This window comes from Salvelinus namaycush, chromosome 2, assembly GCF_016432855.1.
Source record: "Salvelinus namaycush isolate Seneca chromosome 2, SaNama_1.0, whole genome shotgun sequence".
NCBI classification, from domain to species: Eukaryota; Metazoa; Chordata; class Actinopteri; order Salmoniformes; family Salmonidae; genus Salvelinus; species Salvelinus namaycush.
In genome coordinates, this window is record NC_052308.1 from 38,029,686 (window position 1) to 38,057,605 (window position 27,920).

General features: G+C 43.0%; 2 protein-coding genes across 7 annotated transcripts; both read right to left on the reverse strand.

Annotated features, from left to right (window-relative positions):
- Positions 1-7,451: 7,451 nt before the first annotated feature.
- On the reverse strand, positions 7,452-18,240 carry rereb (arginine-glutamic acid dipeptide (RE) repeats b). Of its 6 annotated transcripts, none has more exons than XM_039012741.1 (17): positions 18,036-18,240; positions 16,617-16,665; positions 16,207-16,331; positions 15,606-15,705; positions 15,251-15,349; positions 14,779-14,859; positions 14,427-14,580; positions 14,190-14,270; positions 13,538-13,731; positions 13,214-13,381; positions 12,878-12,991; positions 11,366-12,630; positions 10,940-11,153; positions 9,698-10,418; positions 9,093-9,254; positions 8,755-8,935; positions 7,452-8,577 (listed from the first exon to the last, which is right to left on the reverse strand). In XM_039012741.1, the coding sequence occupies exons 1-17, from the start codon at positions 18,059-18,061 to the stop codon at positions 8,544-8,546; spliced, it is 3,768 nt and encodes a 1,255-aa protein (XP_038868669.1). In that variant the 5' UTR covers positions 18,062-18,240; the 3' UTR covers positions 7,452-8,543. The 6 variants fall into 6 exon arrangements, with proteins under 6 accessions (XP_038868669.1, XP_038868662.1, XP_038868691.1 ...); XM_039012734.1 differs by having other exon boundaries at positions 8,755-8,953; positions 9,704-10,418; positions 18,036-18,239; XM_039012763.1 differs by having other exon boundaries at positions 9,093-9,230; positions 18,036-18,239.
- A 313-nt stretch (positions 18,241-18,553) lies between these two features.
- On the reverse strand, positions 18,554-27,192 carry eno1b (enolase 1b, (alpha)). Its single transcript, XM_039012773.1, has 12 exons — positions 27,068-27,192; positions 25,828-25,922; positions 23,760-23,855; positions 22,365-22,423; positions 22,105-22,174; positions 21,779-21,912; positions 20,710-20,932; positions 20,311-20,508; positions 19,760-19,961; positions 19,366-19,474; positions 19,175-19,233; positions 18,554-19,009 (listed from the first exon to the last, which is right to left on the reverse strand). The coding sequence occupies exons 2-12, from the start codon at positions 25,910-25,912 to the stop codon at positions 18,943-18,945; spliced, it is 1,302 nt and encodes a 433-aa protein (XP_038868701.1). The 5' UTR covers positions 25,913-25,922; positions 27,068-27,192; the 3' UTR covers positions 18,554-18,942.
- Positions 27,193-27,920: the final 728 nt, after the last annotated feature.

Consider the following 27,920-nt stretch of genomic DNA (forward strand, 5'->3'; position numbering starts at 1 on the left):
GAGGGATGACTCTACCGAGGCGCTCGACCCAGAGTCATCTATAGAAGAAAACAAACAGGAAAATTACAGCTCAGCCGTTGGCTTAAAAAGGTCAGTAGACCATCCATTATCCAAACTACAACACCTATTATTTGCACTTCACTGCTCTGAGTCTGTGTACTCGAATGAGGAAGGGGAACTATTTTACACCACCAGCACCAGCTATGATTCTGAAGAGGAGTATGTCTCAGCCACAGAAATGGAGGATACTAACACACCTTCCAGTGAGATAGATTCCACTCTCTCCGCATCTCTTTCCCTACAAACCCATACTGCTAATTCACAGCCACTAATTCAGGAAGACTGTCTAAATTTCCCCTTGTTGTCACAACGTGAAGGTTATGAAAACACAGCTGACCAGGCTTACATCGAGTCTGTCAGAACATGTCCCTCCACTGGTCACAGTAACAGTAACCCTATAATGTCAGCGGAAAGCTCAGTGCCGGCTGATTCAAACCCCAGCCCTGACTCCCACATGACTAATGAGACACCAGCACACAGAGTTGGTAAGCCACTTACAGTCTGGGAACATTTACCACAGACGAACACTTCAGAAGATCAACCTCCTCTTCCTCTTCCCGAAGTAACAGTGACACCAACAGAAAACCCTGAAACATCGTATAATGCATCAGACCCCACTCGCCCAGTGTATGCCATCTCTGCTTTTTGGGATGAAATGGAAAAATTGACGATTAAAGACATCTTGCACCTCAGGGTATGCAGAAGCCCATCTCCCCCGAAGGAGACCCTCCATCCTCAGGAATCTGACAGTGCACGTGTTGATGTCACAGTCACAGACGCAGACATGCTGAACAGTTCCCTGACTGATATTGAGGAATACTATTCACAAGACAGCTCACTAATGGACACTTCCGATACTGCAGACTCTGACTATTTCACACACAACGATGACTCCCCCAAGCCAGACCGCTCGAGTTGCGAGTTCTCTACCTTCTCCGATTTTGACGAAGAGTACATGCCATTTTTCAGCACTAGCTCAATCCCCAGCCCTGAGCTTGGGAACTTCGAACGGAGAAGATCAGAGTCTCCCTGCTCAGGAGCCATCTCACAGGAGGATGAAACAGACTCCAGTACTGGCCTGGCCACTCCTGTTGACTGTGAGGAGCTTGCAGCACTATCCTCCTCCTCTGAAAACAGCATCCCCAACGAAGACAGCATCTCCAACACCAGCCTCCTCCCAGAAGCTACATGCCTGAAAAGGATCAGGAAGAGCAGAAGCATGCTCAACATTGTGCAAGATCTGGAGGTAGCTCAAGTAGAGACGCAGCTGAAAGACATGCACAATGCCCAAGCTCTGGATGTCGAGAAGCAACTGAAAGACATGTGCAATGTACAAGCAGCTCTGGAGGTCGACATGCAGCTGAAAGACGTGCACAATGTACAAGCTCTGGTGGCAGAGATGCAGCTAAAGGACGTGCCCATTGTACAAGGTCTGGATATAGAGATGAGGCCAAAAGACATGTGCAATGCCCAAGCTCTGGAGGTCGAGATGGAGCTAAAGGACATGCTCGAGGAAGCCGAAAAGAGCTTATTTCTCAACAGCTGTCAGGACTTAGACATTGCGGAGAATCCTGTTCTTGCAGTGATTGATAGAATCATCCGAATGCCCTCCCCAATTCTACCCAATACAGACATACTGGACGAGCGCTACAGAATCACCTTTCCAGAACTATACGAGTACCTGTTCACAGAGGATGTCCTCTCTGTCTACGAGTCCCTTTTGTCTACGTCAGTGGCTGAGTGCTGTTATGAGTACTCTCTCTCTAAGTACGGAGCTGGAGTGTTATTCCCTCCCCTGGTCCAGCAGTCCCTGCATGGTGAAGGAGAACCAGTCCCCATCTTCTCCTGCTCTCGCTCGGCTGCACGAGACCTCAGGTCCCCCGAACTGGAAGATTTTCTCTTCCCACAACAAGACACATATCTCGAATCCGAGGAGGATGACTGCTCCCCTATCCGAGTGGTGACTCGCTCCGACATCCAGGCCAAAGAGGCTGTGTCCTTCTCCTCGTCCGCTTCTGCAGTCCCAGATGGTTACCCACCAAACACCCACTTCTACAGCCAGAGAGGCTGGACAGGGAACTGGAAGAGCCTGCTCTCCCTGAGGAGGATCCGCTTCCCAGGAATGGGCAGCACTAGCAGTAGCTGGTGCTGGAGGTCTGGTGCCTGGATGTCTCCAGCTGTGGGTCAGGCTCAGAGGGCTTTGCCCCCTCCCATTACACCGAGCAGCCAAGCTGATACAATTGTCAATGAGGCAACCAGGATCTCCCCTCCTCCACCTGAGGTCATTCAACTCGGACACCAGATCTTCAGACAGCTTTCAGAGAAGCAGAGACGATTCAAAAGCCTACAGACAACCGTCTCAGTGTCAAGTAAGTATTATCCAGTGATGTGAGATGGTTGATCCTTTACCTATACAATCACACATTGTGTACATACATACTCTTATACTTATACACATACAGGTAACTGCCAAAATAATGGAAACACTTGAGTAATTGAGGGATTCAAAATATATTGAAAGCAGGGGCTTCCACACAGGTGAGGTTATGAGTTAATTAAGCAATTAACATCCCATCATGCTTAGGGTCATGTATAAAAATCCTGGACAGGCCATTATTTTGCCTACCATGGCTATTCCCCCATAGGATAACAATGCCCCCATTTATTAGGCACAAGTGGTCACTGAATGGTTTGATGAGCATGAAACGATGTAAACCACATGCCATGGCCTTCTCAGTCACCAGATTTCAACCAAATTGAACACTTATGGGAGATTCTGGAGCGGTGCCCGAGACCTCGTTTTCGACCACCATCACCCAAACAACACATTTCCCGTGGAAAAATGGTGTCACATCCCTCCAATAGAGTCCCAGACACTTGTAGGATCTATGCCATCTATGCTGTTCTGGTTCGTGGTGGCCCAACGTCCTATTAAGACACTATGTTGGTGTTTCTTTTATTTTGGCAGTTACATGTACATTATACATAATACTTAATACATTTCATGTATTACGGTAATGTATTTTCATTGACCCAGTTACATGTGTTTTCCTTCCTGTAGAGAAAGATGGCATCCTCTTCTCACTGAAGCAGTCTGACATGTGTCTGGTCTGTATTGCCTTTGCCTCCTGGGTACTGAGGTCAGCAGATCCAATGGCTGCAGATACATGGAAAGCAGGTAAATCCATAGAACCGCTACTATTGCTTAAAAGCACTGTCATCAATTATCATTGGTTTTTATATCAATGTTTTATTGTATTTATTCTATACATTTCTTAGGTATTAAAACAGAATATAAATAAGTCAATTACTCATGTCTAATTGGAGCCAGGATGCCAGTCTGTTTCTGCACTTGCCAACTCCTTGTGGAATTGCCATGCCAAACTTTGGCCGGACAATGAGTTACCAAGGTAGCACAAACAGAGCTTAGACCGGACTGGTATAATTGCGAAACAGGTTTCAAATTATGTAAACAACTCTCTCTGAACAATTGTTCAGCTCTGCTGGCAAATGTGAGTGCCATATCTGCCATCCAGTATCTTCGGCGCTACGTGGTGAAGAGAAGGGAAGCTGGAGATCTGAATAATTCAACTGAAGATAAGGCATGATATATAGCTATTGCTTCTAGAGAACCCTTTCCAGACATTTTAACTTGGGTCCATAGGAGTGTCATAAGAGTTTCATACAACGTAGAAACACGAACAACCATTTACAGTTGAAGTCGGAAGTTTACATACACCTCAGCCAAATACATTTAAACTCAGTTTTTCACAATTTCTGACATTTAATCCTAGTGAAAATACCCTGTCTTAGCTCAGTTAGGATCACCACTTTATTTTAAGAATGTGAAATGTCAGAATAATAGTAGAGAATGATTTAATTTAGCTTTTATTTCTTTCATCACATTCCCAGTGGGTCAGAAGTTTACATACACTCAATTAGTATTTGGTAGCATTGCCTTTAAATTGCTTAACTTGGGTCAAACTTTTCAGGTAGCCTTCCACAAGCTTCCCACAATAAGTTGGGTGAATTTTGGCCCATTCCTCCTTACAGAGCTGGTGTAACTGAGTCAAGTTTGTAGGCCTCCTTGCTCACACACGCGTGTTCAGTTCTGCCAACAAATTTTCTATAGGATTGAGGTCAGGGCTTTGTGATGGCCACTCCAATATCTTGACTTTGTTGTCCTTAAGCCATTTTGCGAAAAATTGGAAGTATGCTTGGGGTCATTGTCCATTTGAAAGAACCATTTGCGACCAAGCTTTAACTTCCTGACTGATGTCTTGAGATGTTGCTTCAATATATCCACATAATATTCCTTTCTCATGATGCCATCTATTTTGTGAAGTGCACCAGTCCCACCTGCAGCAAAGCACACCACAACATGATGCTGCCACCCCTGTGCTTCACGGTTGGGATGGTATTCTTCGGCTTGCAAGCCTTCCCCCTTTTCCTCCAAACATAACGATGGTCATTATGGCCAAACAGTTCTATTTTAGTTTCAACAGACCAGAGGACATTTCCCTAAAAAGTACCATCTTTGTCCCCATGTGCAATTGCAAACCGTAGTCTGGCTTTTTTATGGCAGTTTGGAGCAGTGGCTTCTTCCTTGCTGAGCGGCTTTTCGATATAAGACTAGTTTTACTGTGGATATAGATACTTTGTCCTGTTTCCTCCAGCATCTTCACAAGGTCCTTTGCTGTTGTTCTGGGATTGATTTGCACTTTTCGCACCACAGTACGTTCAACTCTGGGAGACAGAACGCGTCTCCTTCCTGAGCCTTATTACAGCTGCGTGGTCCCATGGTGTTTATACTTGCGTACTATTGTACAGATGAACGTGGTACCTTTAGGCGTTTGGAAATTGCTCCCAGGGATGAACCAGACTTGTGGAGGTCTACAATTTGTTTTCTGAGGTCTTGGCTGATTTCTTTAGATTTTCCCATGATGTCAAGCAAAGAGGCTCTGAGTTTGAAGGTAGGCCTTGAAATACATCCACAGGTACACCTCCAATTGACTCAAATTATGTCAATTAGCCTATCGGAAGCTTCTAAAGCCATGACATCATTTTCTGGAATTTTTCAAGCTGTTTAAAGGCACAGTCAACTTAGTGTATGTAAACTTCTGACCCACTGGAATTGTGATACAGTGAATTATAAGTGAAATTATTATCTGTCTGTAAACAATTGTTGGAAAAATAACTTGTGTCATGCACAAAGTAGATGTCCTAACCGACTTGCCAATACTATAGTTTGATAACAAGAAATTTGTAGAGTGGTTGAAAAATGAGTTTTAATGACTCCAACCCAAGTGTATGTTACCTTCCGACTTCAACTGTATATCTCAATCACAGTAGTAATTGCCATAGCATTACATCGTTTTTACTGGCAGGACAGTAGAAGTAAAGTTAATAAGCATTCTAATCCACATAGGGGCAGTTTTCCGGATACAGATTAAATCTAGTCCGGGACAAAAAAAAAGCGGGCTCAATGGAGAATCTCCATCGAAAGTGCTTTTTAGTCTGGTACTGGGCTTAATCTGTGTCTTGGACACAGGCCATTAATGTTTTATTCAACAGGAAGCTTGAGCTGGTAAATGATATTAGATTTTGACAGTGAGACATTACCTAAATTACGATGTTCAGTATGCAAATATTTCTCAGACAGCATTAAACACACCTAAATAGCAGGGATAAAAATGTTCTGGGTGAACGGAGGTTGATGTGGACCATAGAGACTAATAGAGACTGTGCAGTATGTCAATGTAACTTTACAGTAACATGGTAAGCATGACTATGTGGTGCCTTCATGTAATAAAACAGAGTATTTGGGTCTTGTAAAAAGCATTTGTTGTGATTAAGTCAGTCAGCATGGTCAGTTCCTACATTTTATCAAGAGAATTTGAAAGCTAATCATAGTGCCTATTTTTGACAAATGTGCAAAGCAAAATTAACGCAATTTGTATGTAGAAAGTCTATGTGGAGAAAATGGATTTGTCAAGAGTTACGTGTAAGTCAAAGATGTCAGTCAGCCTGGTAGGTTTGTGTTGATGCTCGGAGAGGCTACAGCCTACAGTATATGTCTTTGCTTTGTCATGCATGCAAACGGGAGAAACGTGCTAAATATTCTGTGCTTGCAAAAAGGGAGATGTGCAACATTTCATGTGAATGTACATGGTCAACGTACGTATCGTTTATTGCACATGGTCAACGAGGTATAGTTTATTGTACATGGTCAACGTACGTATAGTTTATTGTACATGGTCAACGTACGTATAGTTTATTGTACATGGTCAACGTACGTATTGTTTATTGTACATGGTCAACGTACGTATAGTTTATTGTACATGGTCAACGTACGTATTGTTTATTGTACATGGTCAACGTACGTATAGTTTATTGTACATGGTCAACGTACGTATAGTTTATTGCACATGGTCAACGTACGTATAGTTTATTGCACATGGTCAACGTACGTATAGTTTATTGTACATGGTCAACGTACGTAGTGTATTATACATGGTCAACGTACGTATAGTGTATTGTACATGGTCAACGTACGTAGTGTATTGTACATGGTCAACGTACGTATAGTGTATTATACATTTCATGACAGAATGTCCTTCCAAAGCGTTACGTTGAGGGAAGAAAAAGAATTGGAGGAAGAGTTTTAAGTATGTCTAAATGAAAGAATTGATACAATTTGATAAAGCGTGGTTGGTTGCTGTGTAATAAAGGATCTCAATGATGGTCAGTCCAAACAAATCATTCAGCTGTTGCAAATTACCATCTCAGATATCAATTACATTTCCACCAAGGGCTCTGTTGTGTACACAACATATTATATCACATTGTGCACCTATTAAAGTAACTGAATGTACTTCAGCATGATTCTGCATGATTTTAAATGCCAATATTAACATGGTCTATGCAAGGCTCCGATTTGTTTTCTCGGAAGTGGAAAGAAAGGCCAAATGGTATCTGCAATATTTGAGAAATTTGAAATGAATATCAAACACTAGCACTTTTCACCTTAGAAAAGTGTATATAATAATATGGTGCTGTGTGTGTGTAAGTTGATGGAATAACTTCAAGAAGCTATTTGTCATTGTTTAGCAATTAAATGTACCACTATGCATCTCTTCCTCTCAGTCTCCACTTCATTTACATATAATTGCACAAGTCTGGATGTAGGGTCACATTACCATACACTCAGTGTGTTGGGATTTGAAATTGCCACAGAGTGTACAGTGATCATACTGAAACAGCACAGCTTCAATGAGGAAGGGTGAGGATTGCCCCCTATTGGCCAAATGCTGTTACCAGAACAATTGCCCCAAAAGTTCTATCCTAAGCAACCATACATACAGAAGACATACTTTGAACAAATGTTATCATGTTATTGCAGAATTATTTATTCATATAAATATGCAATGCATACATTTTGTTTTTCCATATTATTATTATTTCACATAAATATTAAAACAGGATTTGTCCATGGTAGGGATGCCAAGGTTATAATGCTTTTTCTGTTTCGTCTAACCAACACAATATTACTATCCGGATCCACTGTTCTAAACACCGTTTTCTGTCAGGGGTGACAATAGTGATACTCCAATTTATAATTTTCTGTGCTAACCCACTTTACTTTATAGCGCTATATATACTGTGTGTATATCTAAATAATTTAACTTTATTGTGCCAGCTTGCAAGTCAAGAATTCACACCTCATATTAATAATAATCATAGTTATTAATATAGAATATTGAACATATATTATTTACAATCTCAAAAATGTACTGTGTGTGTCAGAGCTTAGGTTAAATTGTGAAAACTTATCTTGAAATATATAAAACTTTAGGGTTTAGACAAATATTTAGCAGATATAGAATAAAATTAATCTACTATGCTTTTTAGTTGTCTAAACACAAATGAACAACGCTACTCTTAAGTTCTGATGAAAATCGAAAGGGAAACAGTCATGCAAGGTTATTACAGTCAATCATCCAAACATCTAATATTAAATGTCATTCTGTACAAGGAGATCATTCAGATTGTTTAGAAATTAAAATGATAGTTCACCCCCCCAAATCAGAGTTTGTCAGATGTTTTCATAACTCCCAAAAAGGTGAGCCATATTCCGCACTCGCTATATATTGCATTAGGAGAACTGTAGAAATGACAAAATCCATATTAAGTGGTAGACAACAAATGGCAGGGAATAGAGACTACGCTAATCTTCTATTTTTATAACCAGACCATTATTGAAATATGAAAAAGTCTCACAAACTTGGATGATTTGGGGGTAAACTATCCCTTTAAGTGCTGAGCAGGAAACAAGCATACAGATCCAAAGATTGTTAATTCTCAATTACATTTAGACTTATAGAAAAGGATACACTAAGATTAGTTGTCGCATAATGTATGTCAAAAGTACACAGCATTGCTATCTCTATGTATTTTCATGGTGACTCACACCATAAGGTGTCTCACGATGGCTTGTCACCTTCTTTCTTCAGGCGGCTGCGGAGGAAAACAACAACAATACAATATTAAATGCCAGTGCAATAGCTCATCAATAAACCAAGATCCTACTTTCGTCTAGTGATTTAAGACTTCTCAATAAATGCATAAATGAAAGCGCTGTGGTTCAGCTAAACTGTTGTTGTTGGTTGTTTTTCGAGGTGGTAATCACCTCACCTGTAGTAATCCTCCTGCCCGGGCAGAGGCCCCCCATGTTGTAGGTGGTGGTGTCCATGCAGCCACTGCTGCTCCATGGCCAGCCTCTGCAGCTCTGCCGACTGGGCGTGCATGGCCTGGAGCTGGTGGGCTGCAGACATCTGTGGGATGGGGCCCTGAAGCTCACGGGGGTACCCTGCTCCTGCAACAGCGGCATAGGCTGTTTGGATGTTGATCAAGGGACACAAAACCTCAGAGTGAGTCTCAGTCAACTCACAATAACACAGAAATATAGACTAAATACAGTGAACTGGATGTGTGCGTTCCCATATAAAACAGTGAAGGTTGAGGTTTCTCACCAAACAGTGGGTGTCGCAGCATGTCATGGTCATGGGGCAGGTCGTTGAGCAGAGGGTTGGGGATGGGGCCTCCAGGGAAGGGGAAGCGGGCCAGGCGGGGCCCTGGAGCCAAGGGATCCAGAGGGTGGGGGCCATTACCTGGGTGACAGTAACACACATCATCTAATGAAGCAGGAGAACAAACAATATATCAATTAACACATGTCACACACATCAGTTAACATAGGGCGGGGGGGGATGAGCAATACACGCATACCAACTGACAATTACACTGGTAGGCAGACACAGTAATATTGAGAAGCATCCTCTCTCAACAATAAATAAGACTACCAAACAACATTAAATAAGAATGAATATTTTTTTAAATGAAGATAGCTACCTTGTAGCAGAGCCTGGTCCTTAAGCTTAACTCACCATAGATGTGGAACAACTATTACCACTTAATTCTGTGCTTTTTTAAAAACATTATCGGATTTTATTGTTTTAGAAGACAGAACTAAAACAATAATCGATTTGTGAATATGCAGCACACATATGTACACACATATCCTGAAGATGAAACAAAATCAAGAAAAAAAAGAGAAAAAACATACAAGTGTCCTTACCCTCACCTTGGTTGAGTGGGTCCTGCTGGTGCAGGTGCAGGTGTGAGTGGATGTGGGAGTGCTGGTGGTGATGCGGCGTCACATTCAGCATCTGCAGCCTGGCGGCCGGGTCGTTCGCCACAGACGCCATCCTCTCTGCGTGGAGCCTCTCGGCAGTCAGCCGCTCAGCGTAGCTCAGCTCCGGACGCATCTGGGGCCCGGCCAGGGCCAGCACCTGTCTCTCCCTCTCCAGGTGGTTCTGCATGGCCGGATGGAAGTGGCCAAAGGGGTGGTGGGGCGGCCCAGCGATGTGAGGCAGGGCCAGGGCTCCATGTCGGGCAAAGTGCTCCATGGGGTTGGCTGATGGATGCATGGTCTCCATCTCCGGGGGTTTGACCTCAAAGCCGGGCTTCATCCTCTCGCGGAGCTCCCTCTCTCGGAGGTTGCGGAGCTCCCTCTCTCGCATGCTGGGGTCGGCGGCGTAAAGGCCGGGCATGTGGTAGGCCAGCAGGGGGTCCCCGGGGGACAGGGACACGAAGAAGGGGTGGTTGCGGTTGGTGGGGGACATGACGTGGGGTCGGGCGTACTCACTAAGGGTGCGCAGGGCCGGGGTGTCGGGGCCGATGTAAGGGGGGACGGCCGCCACGCTGGTGGGGGGCTGCTCGAAGGAGGAACGCATGTGGACCTGGCCGATCATCTGGACATCACTCATACGGCTGTCGTGGGACGAGCTGGACGCTCTCTGGACGAGGGAACATTTAGGTGGTTAAAATTAGCGAGAAAACAATGTATAGAGCCCTACAGGCATCATTAACTGATTACGTTGTTGTACTATGTAATAATATCATTGCTGAGATAGGAGATGGTAAGACATGTCAGTTTCAGAAAGGAAACGATAGGCTCTGCTCCTTCATGTAGCTCAGTGCCAGAGCAGTGAGCACAATATGCTCCATCAAATCCCTTGGAAGAAACACAGAAATCAGACAGGTGGAGGCTGGGGGGAGGATCAGAAAACAGCAAGCATAGCGAGTAACAGCAGCACGGCAGCAAGAGACACCAGCGCATGCGTGCGCCTGACATCGAGGAAGCATGCGTAGAACTGGTCGACTTAAATAGACCGCATGTAAATAAGAGTGCGAATCCAACTTGTGGAATATCCGTTGATGCCACCACACTCGGGTTTCCCTTCTGAATGGGCCACGATTTATTTATGTCAAAGAAAACAAACAAGGAATAGAGGGAAGACCACAGCATATTACTCACAGCATTTTTCTCTTCCTGCCTCTCTCGTTCCCTCTCCCGCTCTCTCTCCCTGTCCTTCTCCCTCTCCCTCTCTCGGGCGTTGTGTTCAGCCTCTCTCTTGGATCTCTCCACAGCCTCCTCTCTCTTCTTGGCCAGCTTGGATGAGGCCAGAGGGGTGAAGAACAGGTCTGTTCTGGAACACGAGTTGTAGCCACGGTCCAGGTGTTTGATAAACCTGAAAAGAAAAACAATGGACAGTGTATCAAAACAGCATATTTTGAAATCACACAACATTATGTTTGAGAATGTAGCAAACTCAGATGAACAACATCTGTTATACATCGAGAAACACAACACCACAAGAAGGTCAACAATATGGCCACAATTAAATCTGTAAAGGAGACCTATTCTATAGGACCGCCATGAGCGTTGTCATGCAGTAAGTACCGTGCTGATTGGCTAGCGTGGCTGGTGATGTCGACAACCGAAGGTTCTGGCGAGGGACTTCTGGGTGGAGGGGGCGGACTCTCAGGCTCACACTCATCCAATGGCTCTTCTTTAATCTGGACATGTGACCCTCCCATGCCAATGGGGTTTCCGGGCGAGGGGCGCAGGGGCATGGAGGAGAAGGAGGGCTGGAGACCAGGGACTGGACCCATGGTAGAGGGAGCAGAGGCAGAGGGGACAGGGTGCAAGGCCGAGGGGCCAGATGAGGGCAGGGTGGAGTGGGAGTGACTGCCTCTGCCAGGGAGGTTCTGCAGCTGAGTGAGCACGGGAGCCTGGGGTGGGAGTCCCTGCTGCATGGGCAGGGACTGGGGCATGAGCTGGAGGGGGGGTGGAGGGGCACCGGGAGGGTGCTGGTTGGGCAGGGAGTTGAGGGGCTTCAGTGCTGGCGGTGGGGGCAGGTTGGACGGCATCTGGAGGAAAGGGGGAGCAGAGGAGAGGTGCGGTGGCTGCTGCTTGTGCGATGGTGGGATGGGTGTGGTTGGGGGTGGTTTGATTTGGGGACCAGATGTAAGGGGGATCGCCTGGGAGAAAGGAGGTTCCCTGGCTATGTGAGGAGGGGGTCGCTGGGAGCGGGGGCCCTGGGTGGGAGCACCATGGAGGGGCAGGGTGGGAGGAAGAGATCCAGGTGGAGGAAGAGGACCCTGGAACACAGGAGATGGAGGATGAAGGGCCTGTCCCAGTGGTGGAGGGAGGGGTGATGGGCCAGAGATGGGGTGAGAGGAGGGGGGTGGGGGTTGGCTGTGTGGTGGGCCTGACTCATAGCCAGCTGACTGACCAGCCTGAGCAGGCTGGGGGGGCTCTGGGGAGGGGGGTGCCTGGGCCTGTACCTGGCCAGGCTCTGCAGAGGGAGAGGTGCCCTGGGGGGGCAGGAATGTGGTCGAGACTGCAGCCTGCGCTGGAGGAACAGTCGGTGCGGTCTGTGTTACAGCCAGGGCAGCAGCTGCAGGGGCACTGATGGTCTCTGCTGCCGCCTGGTGGGCACCCTGGGGCTGCTGGGCAGAGGAGTCGGAGTCACTCTCGTTGCCCTCGTTGCCCTGGTGAGGGCTGGGGATGCTGGGGGAGGAGGAGCGGTTGTCCTGGTCGATGTCTTTGGTGTCGCTGCTGCCGTCGTCCTGGGCACTGAGGCTGTCTGAGCAGCACTCCTCCTCCACCTCTCCCCCCTCTGCCTCTCCATCGCCCTCTGACCGGCACTCCACCTGTTCACCCTGAGAGGAATGACACACGGTTAGAATTGTTGATGAGGGGAGTTCTCATCATGTTAATGTTACACGAAAAGAGGCAATGGATAGTTCCAGGCACACCCAACAATGTAGCTCAGCGCAGGAAGATAAAACATTAACTGAAGAATAATGAGAAAACAAAAGCGTTTCTGAGAGCTGGTTTTGTACATTTTGCTTTTCACTGATCTTGATCCTGTTCGCTGTCATTGCCTCGCTACCGTCTTAGTCTCACCTGCTGTGTTTTCGTTCTTTTAGTTGCTGTTCTCTCAGGCTCCTCTGGGTCCTGGGCTGCACTCTCCCTGGAACGTTTAGTACTCTTTGGTAGGGGCACCTCTTCCTTGATCTTCTGTTGGATGGAAGGAATAGAATTCGGTTATTCAATTCAGTTCTACGATGTACGTACAATACAGTCAAAAGTCTTCGGACGAAGAGGAAGCTCTGGTCTGAATAGCAGATATACAACTAGACATTTGTTAAGAGATTAAGTGTACTTTCAATTCACAAATGCGCCATTACATTGAATACAAATCTATATCCCTGACTTAAAAATTTAAAAAAGAACATGTACCTTGCCAGGCTTCTTTGTGGAGTCAGTCTTGTCTGAGCAGGAGCTTCTGGATGTGTTGGAGGTGGAGCTAGCTCCACTGGGTGCAGGAGACGGATGGCTACTGGACTGCTGGTCTTCACTGGTAGGAGAGCCGGTCCGCCTCTTGTGGCCACTTCTTAGTGAAGACAACTGGAGAGAGATACAACTTGGAGTAAGTACTGAAAGAGAGAATGATTATAACAACAATAGACAAAGATCTGGACGGTACTGACTGAGACAAATGAGTGAGGGTGGCAGGGGAGGTATCCACTAGATGGGGCTAAGATGGGAGGTTCTCAGCCTTACCGGTGCTCTGCTGCGTCGCGTCCTCATGCCGTGCTTCCCGTTGCCCTCCTCTTCCTCTTTGACAGGTTTGAACATGAAGGGAGGGTCAGCAGGTTTGGGGCCGGGCGGCAGGCGGCCATGTTTGTTGTAGAAGGTCCGACAGGTGGTACACAAGAGGATGTTATCTCTGCCGCCGTGCTGCCAGTCCTTAGAGGCTGAAATTAAGGCCCAGTGCAGTCAAAAAAGGGAATTTCCTGTGTGTGTGTGTGTGTGTGTATGTATGTATGTATGTATGTATGTATGTATGTATGTATGTATGTATGTATGTATGTATGTGTGTATGTGTGTGTGTATGTATATATATATATATTTCCACACTATGAGGTTGGAATAATACTGTGAAGTTGTGGAAATGATGATAATGCCCTTTTAGTATACATTTTTGCCTGTTTTTGTGGGATGGAGTTAAATTTAATCAACGGTATTGATCCCGAAAGGAGAAATTGTATTTGGCAGCTACATAGTACACAGACACACAATGCCTCAGAACCCATTGACCTGAGCACTGGTGGAGCAAGTACGATACATGACATCAATGCAAGCTAATAGAATCAATTGGGGAATAACATTGTTGTGTTCTCTGAAGATAAATGGAGAGTTCAGCTGTACTCACTGGTAGTAGCACAGTGTCCACAGGTGCCCTGCTCGCTGTCTTCACTGTCCAGATCGTCCTCACTGGCCGAACTCACGTCCACTGCAGGAGAGAGAAGAGATCAGATTAAAGACTATACCCACTCCTATTCATTCCGATCTTACCGTGTTATCTACAGTTACTGGACTAGAAGATAGACTAACGGCCTGCCATAAAATCAGCTAAATCTTAGGGGAATTGATCATCCCCGGCACTCACATGATTGGGCCTGGGAGGGGGTATTCACAGTGGCAAGGGCAGCGCGAGTCTTGGCCTTGCGTGAGGATGGCTGTCTACGGTGCTGACGGTAGGGCCGGGTGCCTGCAGCCTCGGGCGTCTTTTTCCAGTGGTAGTAGAATGTGATCAACTCACCCTGCCAACAACACAACACGCGTGATTTTGAGGAGGGGCACAGATTGCAGATTCCAATGAAGATACTGACTGCATCGCAAACAGTTAGGTCTGTTGATTGTGTGTATAGTTATGTCCAGTTATATCTGTCCGTTATGTCTAGCCAGACATGAGAGGCAGTATGATAGTAAAATATACTACACCAGGTGTTTTCATTTACCGTTTTCTTGTTGGGCAGCAGCTCTTTGCGAATCCTGAAGAAATGTTTACCGTACTGTCTCAAACCTTTGATAAACCGCTTCTGTTGATTGTAAAAAGATTGTCGTGGAAGCAAAACAAAGTCAACATAGTTCCCAAACATTTGTCTTGTGCAATATACCATGCAGTGTAAACGTGTTTCGTAATGTTGCACTGTTGTCTATGTTACACAATGGCCATAATTCATATTGAACATGCATAGCATTGTTGCTTGGAGTAACCCGATGCAACCACAGAGCAGCCCTAACAGCACATAGAGCCATATTCTGTCTTGAAATTTGAGCGCTTAACTCAAATATCTGCGCTGACATCAAGGAATGATTTATGCAAAAGCCTGAGCTGCAACGCTCATCTCAACTCTGAATCGGGTCCATAGTGTCTAAAGTTAAACATTGTCTTTGCACCTGAAGTAAACATGGTGCACGCTGCCTTACCACGTCATCTTCTGACCAACATTTCTCAATAAGTTTGGGCACAGGTTTCTTCACTAGGCGCTGCAGAGCTTTAGCCGCGTCATAGCGGCTGGCGTGTAACTGTAGAGGGAGACAAAGGAACACAGAGCTCCTGAGAAGGGTTACAGATCTTATTCGTAGCAATATATTGTTCACACAATTGTACACTGGATATTTTTTCAATCCATTTTTTTTCTCTACCATTTTTTCCGGAAAAACAACAAATTACATTTAAAAAGAAAAAGGAGAAAAAATGAATTAAAACAGGTGAAAATGAAATGATCTTATTGTTCCATTTCATATTCCCATTTAGATGCAGCAAAGTTATCCTGCTGACCATGTTTAAAGCGTTGAGTGTGGTATCGTCACGAGAGGCCGCCAAACAACCATCCTCTGTGGATCCTCCATCACACATTCCTGCAAACGCTGCCATGCTCCTTCAATCAGGAAGAGGCAGGGAATATAAATAAATTAGGAGGGCTGTGCAGTCAGTCAGGATGACAAGCATGAAAAGCATTGTACACTACAGACCCCTACAGAAGTGTTTTTAAATGACATTATCTTTAACAATAATGACCTGACAGGCTAGCTCTAAGAACTCTGATAGGACAAGTCTTTAGACTAAATGACAACTAAAAACCAGCAGCAGTCACACTTTCTTGATATGCTCACTAATCTGAAATGACCATAGTAATGCACATCCCTCTCACCACCAGTGTTATGCAACGCTGACAGACACCAAGGTATTGAATGCATCCCATCAGTCTTTAAATCTGTCAGGAATCGTATGCACCATTCATCACACAAGAGATACAGTATGAGTGTAGCCTGGTCCCAGACCCATTTGTGCTGTATAGCCAACAACAACAAGAGTTGGATATACAGCACAAACAGATCTGGGACCAGGCTAAATTGAGTGCTGCTGAGTTGACACTAACCTGGCAGCTCTGAGGTACATGAGGAGGTCACAATCATTGACCCCTGGCATCCACACCAACTCTTCATTCTCTGTCTGGGTCTGCACACCAAACACAGGGCGTGGTTGCAGCTCAGGGAGCTTGGCCTGCATACACACAAATAAAACAGACAGGTACAATGTTAGTCTCACCGTTACAGACAGTTTATTACAATGATATGACTTTTGCACCATGTAATTCACAAATACGGGCAAATATATGACAGGTTATGACCGTGAGATAGTTTATGATGACACACTGTATGAATCAAGTAGCTCACAGATTTTGCAACAGAGATTGTCAAAGACATAGCGGTACTGCTAAGGTCTCGTATGAACAATACAGACTAGACAGAGTGACATCCTGCCTACAGGGGGTTGTTGGACTATTACCTGATGACTTGATCCCACTCTGATCTCCCCCTGCGTGCTGTTCAGGCTCCTGGAAATAGGGATAATTCAGTTATAACATAAGTTACATATAGCATTACATTGTTATATTATTACGTTATTATAGATTTCATTACATTAACTAGCCTTTAGTGTATAATATTTGCAACTGATATGAACAGAAAGGAACCAAGATAAATATTTTTTGGACAATGCAATGCAAGAAACACAAGTCATTTTATTTGTTGTTGCATCAAGTCAACTTGACACAATTTCATCAACTGTATTATTAATCAAGTAAACACTGTAAGGCCGGTAGGTAGCCCAGCAGCTAAGGAGTTGTCACATTAGCTGGTTGCTGGTTTGAATCCCGGGCCGGGCACTGGAAATAAAGGCCGGATTTGATCTGGCAACTGGAGAGCTGCTGGGTTCACAGTTTAACAACAATCCCCTATGGTTGGCCCCTTAACCCCACAACATGCTCTTCATCCAGGGGTGCTACACTGCAGCTTGATTCCATGCTCTTCTCAACTCAATCAAATTTCTGTTGTCTGCTGTAACATATGGATAATAAAGTTGTATTGGATTTTAAATGTTTATTGCTATACAATTCATGTTCTGTTCTAAAACAGAAAGAGAACTAGGTCTACTGCTAGATACCTCCCTTTTTATGACATACTAATGCATGTGTTGTTTATATGCAACCGTGATTATGCATATTTAACACAAATCACAAGGCAAATAGGCTATATGAGTAGTGGCAATATTTTAATCCCTAATCTAAATATCAGAATATTACTGTTTTAAAATTGCATTACAATTGGGCAGTGCTTTCCTTTAATCCCGCCCATCCATCAGTAAGAGCCAATCTGAGTGCGGCTATTACGTTCCCGCCTCCAAGCATTACATAAACGAGACTCGTCTCGAGGCCCTTGCAAACATATCAATCACACATTGACATCTTTTTACAAATTGTCAACAAGCATTTATTGCTTTCGAGCGTATAACGCATATTTTAGATTTAAAATAATCAACATCATGTCGTCAACGCGTCTATTTACGTGGCACGACAAGTCTCGCAAAATGGAGTATTGATATAACCTAGCTACATACTTTTCCAATGTGTAGCTAGCTAGCCATCTTTACAGGGAGCAGAAAATCGACAGAAACCACAGCAACTCTGTCACAGTTGATTTGACACATACCGGTATGACACTAAAGTCCAAAATTCACTAACGTTAGCTAATGTAATGATTTTTTCTCCGTACGGTAGCTAGCTTGTTAGCTTTACATAGATTAGGCTAACAACTCCATCGCGACAATTGCAATTCCCAAGTATGTCATAAAAATGACAATGTAAACATTACAATACAAGATGTTCGCGTCCAAAAACATATACATTTAACGAGGCAACTCGAATACCTTCTCGGACTGAACAAGTCGTCCATGTCGGAGGCTTGTGTCGTTTTTATGTTGACACTGCCAGCGTAGTGGTCGATACAAACTATGCAATTCCTCTATTTCATAGCTACTACTCAAAATGGAGGCTACAAGGATTCGATTTTTTTCCTACCACTAAGCTGTGCAATGACCTCAGCCCCCACACGCAGCCTTCAAAGTTCCTTTCTCTGTAGACATAACTGAGCATGTGCCGCGGTCCCTAATAGGATCATCCACTTGATGTCCACAGAGCCGTGCCCCTTTCGAGCAACGACGCAAAAAAATACAGAAGATCAAACGTATAAAATATAATTCAGAATTCCAGGAAGATTGTAGAAAGCGAGAAAACTGATTAGGTTAAATGAAAACTGTCCTTACAAAAAACAGTTAGCTATAACTAAATTCATGATTTCCATTCACCCATCACACTTATAATATGCTTGACAATCAAACATTTACACATCCTGCTGAGAATAAATGACCAAAGAATTGCAAATGGCTCAGTTTCAAAAAAGGGGTTTATTCACAGCATCTACAGCCACAGGTAGGCTGCAGCTTTTGCAATTTCACAATCCATTACATTGATTACTCATGGATATAATTATTTTGCTCTATATTGAAATAGATTCAGTGGAAGACAGTCATTGCAACTCACAGGTAATTTGTTAATCTAGGGCAGCGGAATGTAGGTAGACTAGGGAATGTATGTAATAACCTATGGTATTGGACTGGAACTTTGAATGAGTCTTTCTAGCTACCTCGTTATGTGTATGTAACCCTTTCAGATTTTGGTTATCAGTAAGCTTCTTTAGCATTTGTAAGTAATCATTAGAATGCTTGCTAAACCGTTGTGTGTATATGCCCATGATTATATTCCCATTGCACTCAGTTAAGCCAGGGGGTTCCTGAAGTTCTTCCCAGCAAAGACAGCCTTGTCTCCCAATTCCTCTTCAATTCTGAGAATGAACAGGGGGATAAAGTTTAGCAATACAAAGCAATATTCAATAATACAATTGTTATGCCATATGTGAAAACCATGCTCAATAAGAAAGCCTTTGTAGCAGAACAAAAATTACAAGCGTCACAACATTGATTAGGCTGTAAAGGACATGAACCCTCACCTGAGAATCTGGTTGTACTTGGCCAGACGCTCAGAGCGGCAAGGAGCCCCGGTCTTAATCTGGAGATGGACAGAGGCAACATTACTTAAACAGCAATAATGAAGACAGTAATGACTATATAATACAAATTGGTATTTCAACTGTCATATACAGTTGAATACTAACAGTATTTCCTTTGGGAAGCCCCTTACCTGTCCAGTGCATAGGCCCACCACCAGATCAGCAATGAACGTGTCCTCTGTCTCCCCAGAGCGATGGCTGACCATCACTCCCCAGCCACTTGACTGAGCCATCTTGCACCTGGACAGTGGGAAGAGAGGAGTCATTAGGTAGAAGTTTTCACAGTTGGAAAATTATATAAATGTAAGGCTCATGTTAGACTTGCAACTGTCAGGCTATTTGACTTGCCTTGACTCTTATGAGACGCATCTCGGTTTGTTGATCGTTTCATGAATAGATCATGATTGTAATGCATATTTAGAGTGTAATTACGTCAACTCAAATCTCAGAAAAGGCACAAAATAAAAGGAGGCTGGAGTTCCTCTTGTAGAAGTCATTATGGAGTAAAGGGAGGTTGAAACTTACGCAGCCAGAGACTCGGTCACAGAGCCGATCTGATTGACCTTCAGCAGCAGGCAGTTGCAGGCCTTGTCCTCCACGGCCTTGGTGATGCGTTTGGGGTTGGTCACTGTGAGGTCATCACCCACCACTTGGATCTCCGTGCTGCCGGTGAAGTTGGACCACGCCTCCCAGTCATCCTGGTCAAAGGGGTCCTCAATGGATACCACTGTCAAAGAGGGGACATTGATCATAAGTGATCACATACAGAGAGGAAAGTCATGGTCCTGTACCTTACAGAGTAGACAACCATAGAAAAGGACAATTGATAATTTTATGAAACGGTCAACAATTTTATTGATAACTTTAATTTCAATTGCCAACTCAGAGCAGTCCTACAATAGGTATTTGAACCATACTATTCAACACAGTGCCCATCTCCATTGTAGTGTACAATGATTGAATTGTGAGAATTAAAATACATATAACGCTGATCCAGCCAGCGACAACATTTCATAGGTTTAAAACAATTATCAAGGAATGACTAATAGGTCAACAAGAGAGGACAGGACACACACCTGGGTAATCCTTGCAGAAGCTCTTGTAGAGGTCAGCCAGCTCATCAGGAGTGATGTAACGCTCTGGGTCATCAGGGGACTTGAAGTCTAAGTCGTATTTCCCATCCCTGTAGAACTCAGAGGCTGCCACATCCATGCCGATCACCACCTCTTCTGTGTATCCTGCTTTGCTGATAGCCTCTTTGATCAGCTCCAGAGCTATGGAAAATTAAGCAGAGATGTAAATTTGTTAAAATATGGTTCATTAGATATTGGCAGCATCCTGTGATCATGTGGGTACTACACAGGGGTGGATGAGGTGAGTTTTTCCCTTAATGTAAAAGAGCTGAATCCAATCAAGTATCACAATATAGTTTTTTGGGCTGTAAATAAAACCCTCTGATCCCGTCGCTCTCGTACCTTCCTTGTTCTCCAGGATGTTAGGAGCGAAGCCTCCCTCATCTCCCACATTGGTGGCGTCCTGGCCGTACTTCTTCTTGATGACGTTCTTCAGGTTGTGGTAGACCTCGGCCCCGATACGCATGGCCTCCTTGAAGGTGCTGGCACCCACCGGCAGGATCATGAATTCCTGCATGGCCAGCTTGTTGCCCGCGTGAGATCCACCGTTGATCACGTTGAAGGCCTGGGAAATCAGAAATCCACAATTTATTCAAATGACATTTCATTAAATAAAATCTAATTATTTTATTAATCAGTCCCTTAAGATCTTTTGACAAAGAGACCTAGGTGGAGAAATGTAACTACACAACAAGCTGTAAGACAAGCAGTGGTAGAAAGTACACAATTTTCATACTTGAGTAAAAGTAAAGATACCTTAAAAGAAAATGACTCAAGTAAAAGTCACCCAGTAAATACTACTTGAGTAATAGTCTAAAAGTATTTGGTTTGAAATGTACTTAAGTATCAAAAGTATAAATCATTAAACATTTCTTATATTAAGCAAACCAGACGACTTGATTTCAATTATTATTTTCTTTTTTTAAACGGCTAGCCAGGGGCACAGTTCAACACTCAGACATAATTTACAAACGAAGCATGTGTTTAATGAGTCTGCTAGATCAGAGGCAGTAGAGATGTTCTCTTGATAAGTCCATAAATTAGACGATTTTCCTGTCCTGCTAAGCATTCAAAATGTAACGAGTACTTTTGGGTGTCAGGGAAAATGTTTGGAGTAAAAGTTGTCAAAAATATAAAGTAAAGTACAGATGTTTTAATTTTAACCTTTATTTAAAAAAGGCAAGTGAGTAAAGAACAAATTCTTATTTACAATGACGGCCTACTTTTTTTTTTACCTTGTCAGCTCAGGGATTTGATCAACACTAACCACTAGGCTACCTGCCGCCCCACAGATACCCCCCAAAACGACTTTAAAGTATTTTTACTTAAGTACGTTACACCACTGAAGACAAGGCGGCATGTGTGAGCGCACTTCAATATTAAATAAGAGTAAAGTATGCCCTGTGCTCACCGGTACGGGCAGTATGACCTCTGGGTTCCCAGCGAGGTCAGCAATGTGACGGTACAGGGGGACGCCTTTCTCAGCTGCACCAGCCTTACACACCGCAAGGGAAATACCCAGGATGGCATTGGCACCAAACTTGGCTGATGTGTCAAAAACATGTAAAATTAATAAGTGAAATAGATGATACACTTTCATATGGGGGAAATATTTAGTCATTCAGCAGACGCCCTCATTCAGAGTGGCTTACAGTCAGTACATTCAACTAAACTAGGTAAAACATAAGACAATATAAACAATTGTCATCTGATATATTCTAATCTGAAACAACTTACACTTGTTCTCGGTGCCATCCATGTCAAGCATGATCTGATCGATTTTCTCCTGCTCAACCACAGACACCTCCTGAGATGTAGAAATAAAATGAGTGTTTGGCACATTGCACACTGAGGAACTAGGCCTGCATGAACTAGGAGTATGTGGAAGTGGAGTGAACACTAGACCTGCTTATCTTTACCAGGGTGGGAAACATCAATACAACATGCCATGTCATTGCCAGAATAACAGCAACTTTTTAAAAGTATTATGTTCCTACCTGCCCAACGAGTGCAGGTGCAAGTGTAGAGTTAATGTGGTCCACTGCTTGTGAAACACCTGAAAGGCCAAGGAAACATTACTGACTAAGAAACATGGAGACAGATGGGGGATTTGGAAACAATTCAAGCAACATCAACAATCCAGTATGCTTTTTCAGACGCAAACAAATGGTCCTCAAAACAGTCAGAGCACTAATAATCCAATATGTTTTTTAGCTTCCTTGTTATCAAGCTTGGTGAATCATACAACCATTACTGTGACAAAGTGTTGACTTCATGCACAAGGATGAGTACAGTAGTTAAGAGACAACAGATCAGTCTGCTTTTCATTTCCAAAGTCATCAAGAACATACATCACACAACACAGGAAAGATGCCTTGGATAAACAATGAAGCTAATTTGTAAAAAAATCATGCATAAGTGATCACTACTACTCCGTAGTTCTCCAGTATGTCGATACATACGAATGTTGATTTGTCTAGCAAATCTTCAATGTGTATAAACCCTGTATGACTGACAGAGGGCACTGTTTTGGTACTCTTCCTCAATTGTAAAAAAGCAATAAAAATGTCTACATTCGTTTTTGCCAAGTATATTCTATGACAGACACCTTAAGGCAGTGATATTCAAAGTCGTGTTCTAAACTGCCCCCACCCTTCAAAAAAAGATATACATTTTAAACTTTTTTGGGGGGGGGGGGACAAAAAAATGAAGAGTACAGATTGTACAATTGTATAATTATGGTACCATATAGAAACGTTTTTGAGAAAGAGCATTTTTAATTAAATGTATAGGTTTCTTTTCTTTGTGATAAGAGATTAAAATGTAATGAATTTAAGGTTATTTTTGAAAACATTTAAATGTATCGATTTTAAGATTGTGACATATCAGCAATTCTGGTGGAATTAAATAAAAAAAGAGGTCCCTGGCTGAAAAACTTTGAATACCACTGCAGGCTTAATTAACGTATACTTTAAAATTATATTATGTGAATATTTTTTTTTTTTTTAAAGTGATAAAAATAATCGTTCTTTTTTACTAATCCTAAAGTCCCAACTACACCAAATACATGTAATTTTGTCATTAAAACATTTTATTGAAATACTGTAGAATTCCACTCATTCTCCTTCTGAGGAGAACCAATATGGCAGCCTGTGGCTTTAAAGACTCATTGGCCAATACATAGCATCGATAATCCAGGGTTTACACACATAATTGGAGCAGACTCACCAATTTAACAGGCCTTTTTAGACCTGACAGAGGGGAAGAGTATAAAAAAGGAAGGAAGACTGTGTGAAGATTGCAGATGGCAAGTTAGAGACCTCCCTGGAAGAGACTGCCATCATAATCATACAGTATATTTAAGTTACACTATATTAACCCCAGATACACACCTTTCCCAAGGTAGCGTGACTTGTCGTTGTCTCTGAGCTCCAAGGCTTCATAAATACCAGTGGAGGCACCACTGGGTACAGCTGCTCTGAACAGACCTGGGAGATGGAGAACAGTGACAGAGATATAAAATACTGACTCATGAAAAGTAGGGAAATCACCTATAGGAGGAACTCTTGAACTCACTGTCAAATTTGTATAAAAAAGGTAGGGAGGGTGAATGAACAGGCTGCTGCACAGTCACTACTATGGGAGCTATTTCTAGAGCGCCTGGTTAAATTTTGCACAAGAGCCTTTTTAAAACTCTACATGTATAATCTAGTGAGAAACATACACTGACTGTTAAAAACATTGTGAGTATCATGCTCGTTCCATGACAGACTGACAAGGTGAATCCAGGTGAAAGCTATGATCCCTTATTGATGTCAACTGTTAAATCCATTTCAAATCAGTGGGGATAAAGGGGAGGAGACAGCTTAAAAACCCTTCTTTAACCTGTGAGACATGATTGTGTACGTGTGCCATTCGGAGGGTGAATGGGCAAGACAAAATATTAAAGTTTCTTTGAATGGGGTATGGTAGTAGGTGCCAGGCGCACCGGTTTGAGTGGGTTAAGAACTACAAAGCTGCTGGGTTTCACACTCAATAGTTTCCAGTGTGTATCAAGAATTGCCCACCACCCCAAAGGCCATCCAGCCAACTTTACAGTGGGAAGCATTGGAGTCAACATTGGCCAACATCCCTGCGGAACACTTGACAGTCCATGCCCTGACGAATTGAGGCTGTTGAGGGCAAAAAGGGGGCGCAATTCAATATTAGGAAGGTGTTCCTAATGTTTTGTACACTCAGTGTATGATGATTTTTTATATATATATATATATTTTTTTTTACAATCTTTGCGTTTGCTTCATTTACTATCATCCTAAATTAAGCCATATTTAATATTACACAACTTTCCTTGATGTGAACATGCGTAACTAAAATTACACAAACTCATGTTGACCACATCAAATTGGAGGGGGAATTACACCACTCCAGTCGACACTTGGCATTGCGCATGGTGATCTTAGGCTTTTGTGCGGCTGCTCAGCCATGGAAACCCATTTCATGGAGCTTCCGGCGAACAATTATTTTTCTGACGTTGCTTCTAGAGGCAGTTTGGAACACAGTAGTGAGTGTTGCTTCAGCACTCAGTGGTCCCGTTCTGTGAGCTTGTGTGGCCTACCACTTCGTGGCTGAGCCGCTGTTGCTCCTAGACTTTCCACTTCACAATAACAGCACTTACAGTTGACTGGAGCAGCTCTAGCAGGGCAGAAATTTGACAAACTGACTTGTTAAAAAGATGGCATCCTATGATGGTGCCACGTTGAAGGTCACTGAGCTCTTCAGTAAGGCCATTCTACTGCCAATGTTTGTCTATGTAGATTGCATGGCTGTGTGCTCGATTTTATACACCTGTCAGCAACGGGTGTGGCTGAATAGTCGAATCCACTCATTTGAAGGGGTGTCCACATACACTATATATACAAAAGTATCATAAACTGTTTCTGCATATTGATTTTAGACACTTCAGAAACTGTGTTTTGACATCAAGAAATGTATCAAAAGTTCTTGTCAATAGGAAACAGCGACAATCATTTTCAACTGATGTTTAAGGAATAAACATTTTACTTTCAACATTAATTTCCAATAGTATTCTAATTAAATCAGATAAAACTGCTGAATGAGTCCAAAAACATGCTGTGATTAAGTTATTTTGATGATATACCAGAAGTCGTGAAAATGGGTTTGTCCTGTCCAATAAAAAGGTAACAAAAGGCCCTAACCTAGTTTTAATATCATGAAGTAAATGCTTTTACTTGCGAGTTCTTTGTAAGCTAGTGTTTATCTGGGTAAGCTAGGCTTAGGCTATTTTCAGATTTTATATGCCATTTAGCAGACACTTATCCAAAGCGACTTAAAATGTATGCACGCACTGAATGTTTTATACTGGCATTGCAAGCGCCATGCTCTACCAACTGAGCTACAGAGGACCACTTAACTTTATGTTAGGCCGATAGCAACGTTTACCTTTGTCAGTGTAGAGGTCCACCTCCACAGTGGGGTTGCCACGGGAATCAAAGATCTCCCGGGCATGAATCTTCAGGATGGACATGGTGCTTGACCTTTGGAGGAGAAAAGTAATAAAACATTTTTTTTTAAGACTACCAGATAGTCTCACCATGATACGAGTTCTTAGTCCTATAAAACACAACACAAGTTCTTAGTCCTATAAAACATGATACCTCAATGTCCATTGTGCAAACTCTCTACTGAGCCTGAAAATGTGAATCAGCATGTTTCTTTCAGTTTATCAGTAATTTGAGGTACTGAAGTTTCAGAGACCATCTGACCTCAGGTCAAGGCAATGAACATGAACACTGCCCCAAATGGCCTTTCCATATCAGAGCCCATTATTTGACTGCTGAATACAAATAACCCATCAAGTCCAGTACAAGCCATCAGTGGTGGTTAAAAACTAAAAATCTTTCACTCAAGAGTCCCCCCCCCCCCCCAAAAAAAAGTGTCCTTCCTGGCGGTTTTAAAGCTTAGTCGTGCTAGCAGTGGGTTGGCTGCCTAATTCGATTAGCTACTGTCCATCTGACAAATCACATGACACTGGACTGCAGCATTGGTAAGGTATCTTTAGGTCAAGGCTAGAAGGACTACTGGATGTCAATAGACGAAGTCAAACCAATAATTTATCATTCTGAACGTTGCAAGCCATCTATTCTTGGCGTTGTGGATGACATTGTGTACGTTTTTTCTTAGAATGATACATACAAGGATCTCAAATGATCCGATTGACATGAGATCCCCTATAAATCCTCCCAATGGAACGTCCCTTGAACGTGGAATTGGTGTGCAAAAAGTATCGTACTTGGGTTGAGAATGCACGTTATGAATGAAAAGGATACTCACGCAGTTATGGCAACATCACTGCGATGAAGATGAATTGTATCACATTACAGGAAAATGCACTACAGATGGCTACATCATTGTTAACACAGTCACTGGACTAAATGTTGCGTAGCCAAATGAGCTAGGAATCGAACTAAAGTTACTCAAAAGTAAATGTGCGAAAGAGCGAATTGCACTGTTTGAAAACAGAGGATGAATCAACATGATAGTGGATGGGCTGGCTAGCGGAAACGAATTACCTTATTTTATACCCCAATGGGAACAACTCAGCTGTGTCTTCAAAACGGTTTGAATATTGTGAAAACACTAAGTTTTCTCACAAAACAAATGAATGTGGGTAGTCACTTACCTTTGTAATTAAAATAGAGGTCAAGGTGACAGGAAGAGCAGTCTTTCTCGAGATGCCGGCCAGTTCAGTGCGAAGTTCTGAGAGGCGTCGCAAAGAGATTTCCGCTTGTTCCTTTTCATTGGGATCGTCATTAGTTACCACAGCCACAAAGTCACAAACCCCGCCCATTTCTACAACTTCGCTTCGTAAAATGTGATTTTAAAGATAACCTTAACCCTAACCTTAACTGCACTGCTAACCTTATGACTAACCATAACCTTAAATTAAGACCAATTAGCACATTTTAGTGATATAGTCACTTTGTGGTTGTAAACCTTTTCTGTGTTTTGCTCTTCTTCTCTGGAATCACCAACAAGAAAGCTCCACACTGCCCCTATGGCTTAGGAGTAGGGCCTACAGTTTCAAATTTAAAGTTTAATTTAAATCGTATGTATGGGATAAGCATGGCATACATCGTCCAACGAAATGCTTACTTGAAGGTTCCTTCTCGACAATGCAACAATAATAAGAAATAAGAAAAGATAAGGATACGAACATAAAGTAAATGGCATTAGAATAGAATAAACATTTTAGCATACATATAATACAGGAAGGATCCATTTTTAAACATTATTTTTATTTTACCTTTATTTAACTAGGCAAGTCAGTTAAGAACAAATTCTTATTTTCAATGACGGCCTAGGAACAGTGGGTTAACTGCCTTGTTCAGGGGCAGAACAACAGATTTTTAACAATGTTTATATATACTGTATATATATATTTTTATATTTATAGTCCGATATTTACAAGTCAGTGGAGGCTGTTGAGGGGAGGACGGATCATAATAATGGCTGGAACGGCGCTAATGGAATGG

Coding starts and splice junctions, on each gene's coding strand:
- rereb (XM_039012725.1), bottom strand. CDS start 18,061: ATGGACGACTTGTTCAGTCCGAGAAG. Junction 10,419..10,939: donor GGCAGGAAGAGAAAAATGCT/GTGAGTAATATG, acceptor TCCCTCGTCCAG/AGAGCGTCCAGCTCGTCCCA. Junction 8,954..9,092: donor GCTGCGACACCCACTGTTTG/GTGAGAAACCTC, acceptor ACATCCAAACAG/CCTATGCCGCTGTTGCAGGA.
- eno1b (XM_039012773.1), bottom strand. CDS start 25,912: ATGTCCATCCTGAAGATTCATGCCCGGGAGATCTTTGATTCCCGTGGC. Junction 20,933..21,778: donor AGGTCATACTGCCCGTACCG/GTGAGCACAGGG, acceptor CTGATTTCCCAG/GCCTTCAACGTGATCAACGG. Junction 19,475..19,759: donor GTGACCGAGTCTCTGGCTGC/GTAAGTTTCAAC, acceptor CCCACTGTCCAG/GTGCAAGATGGCTCAGTCAA.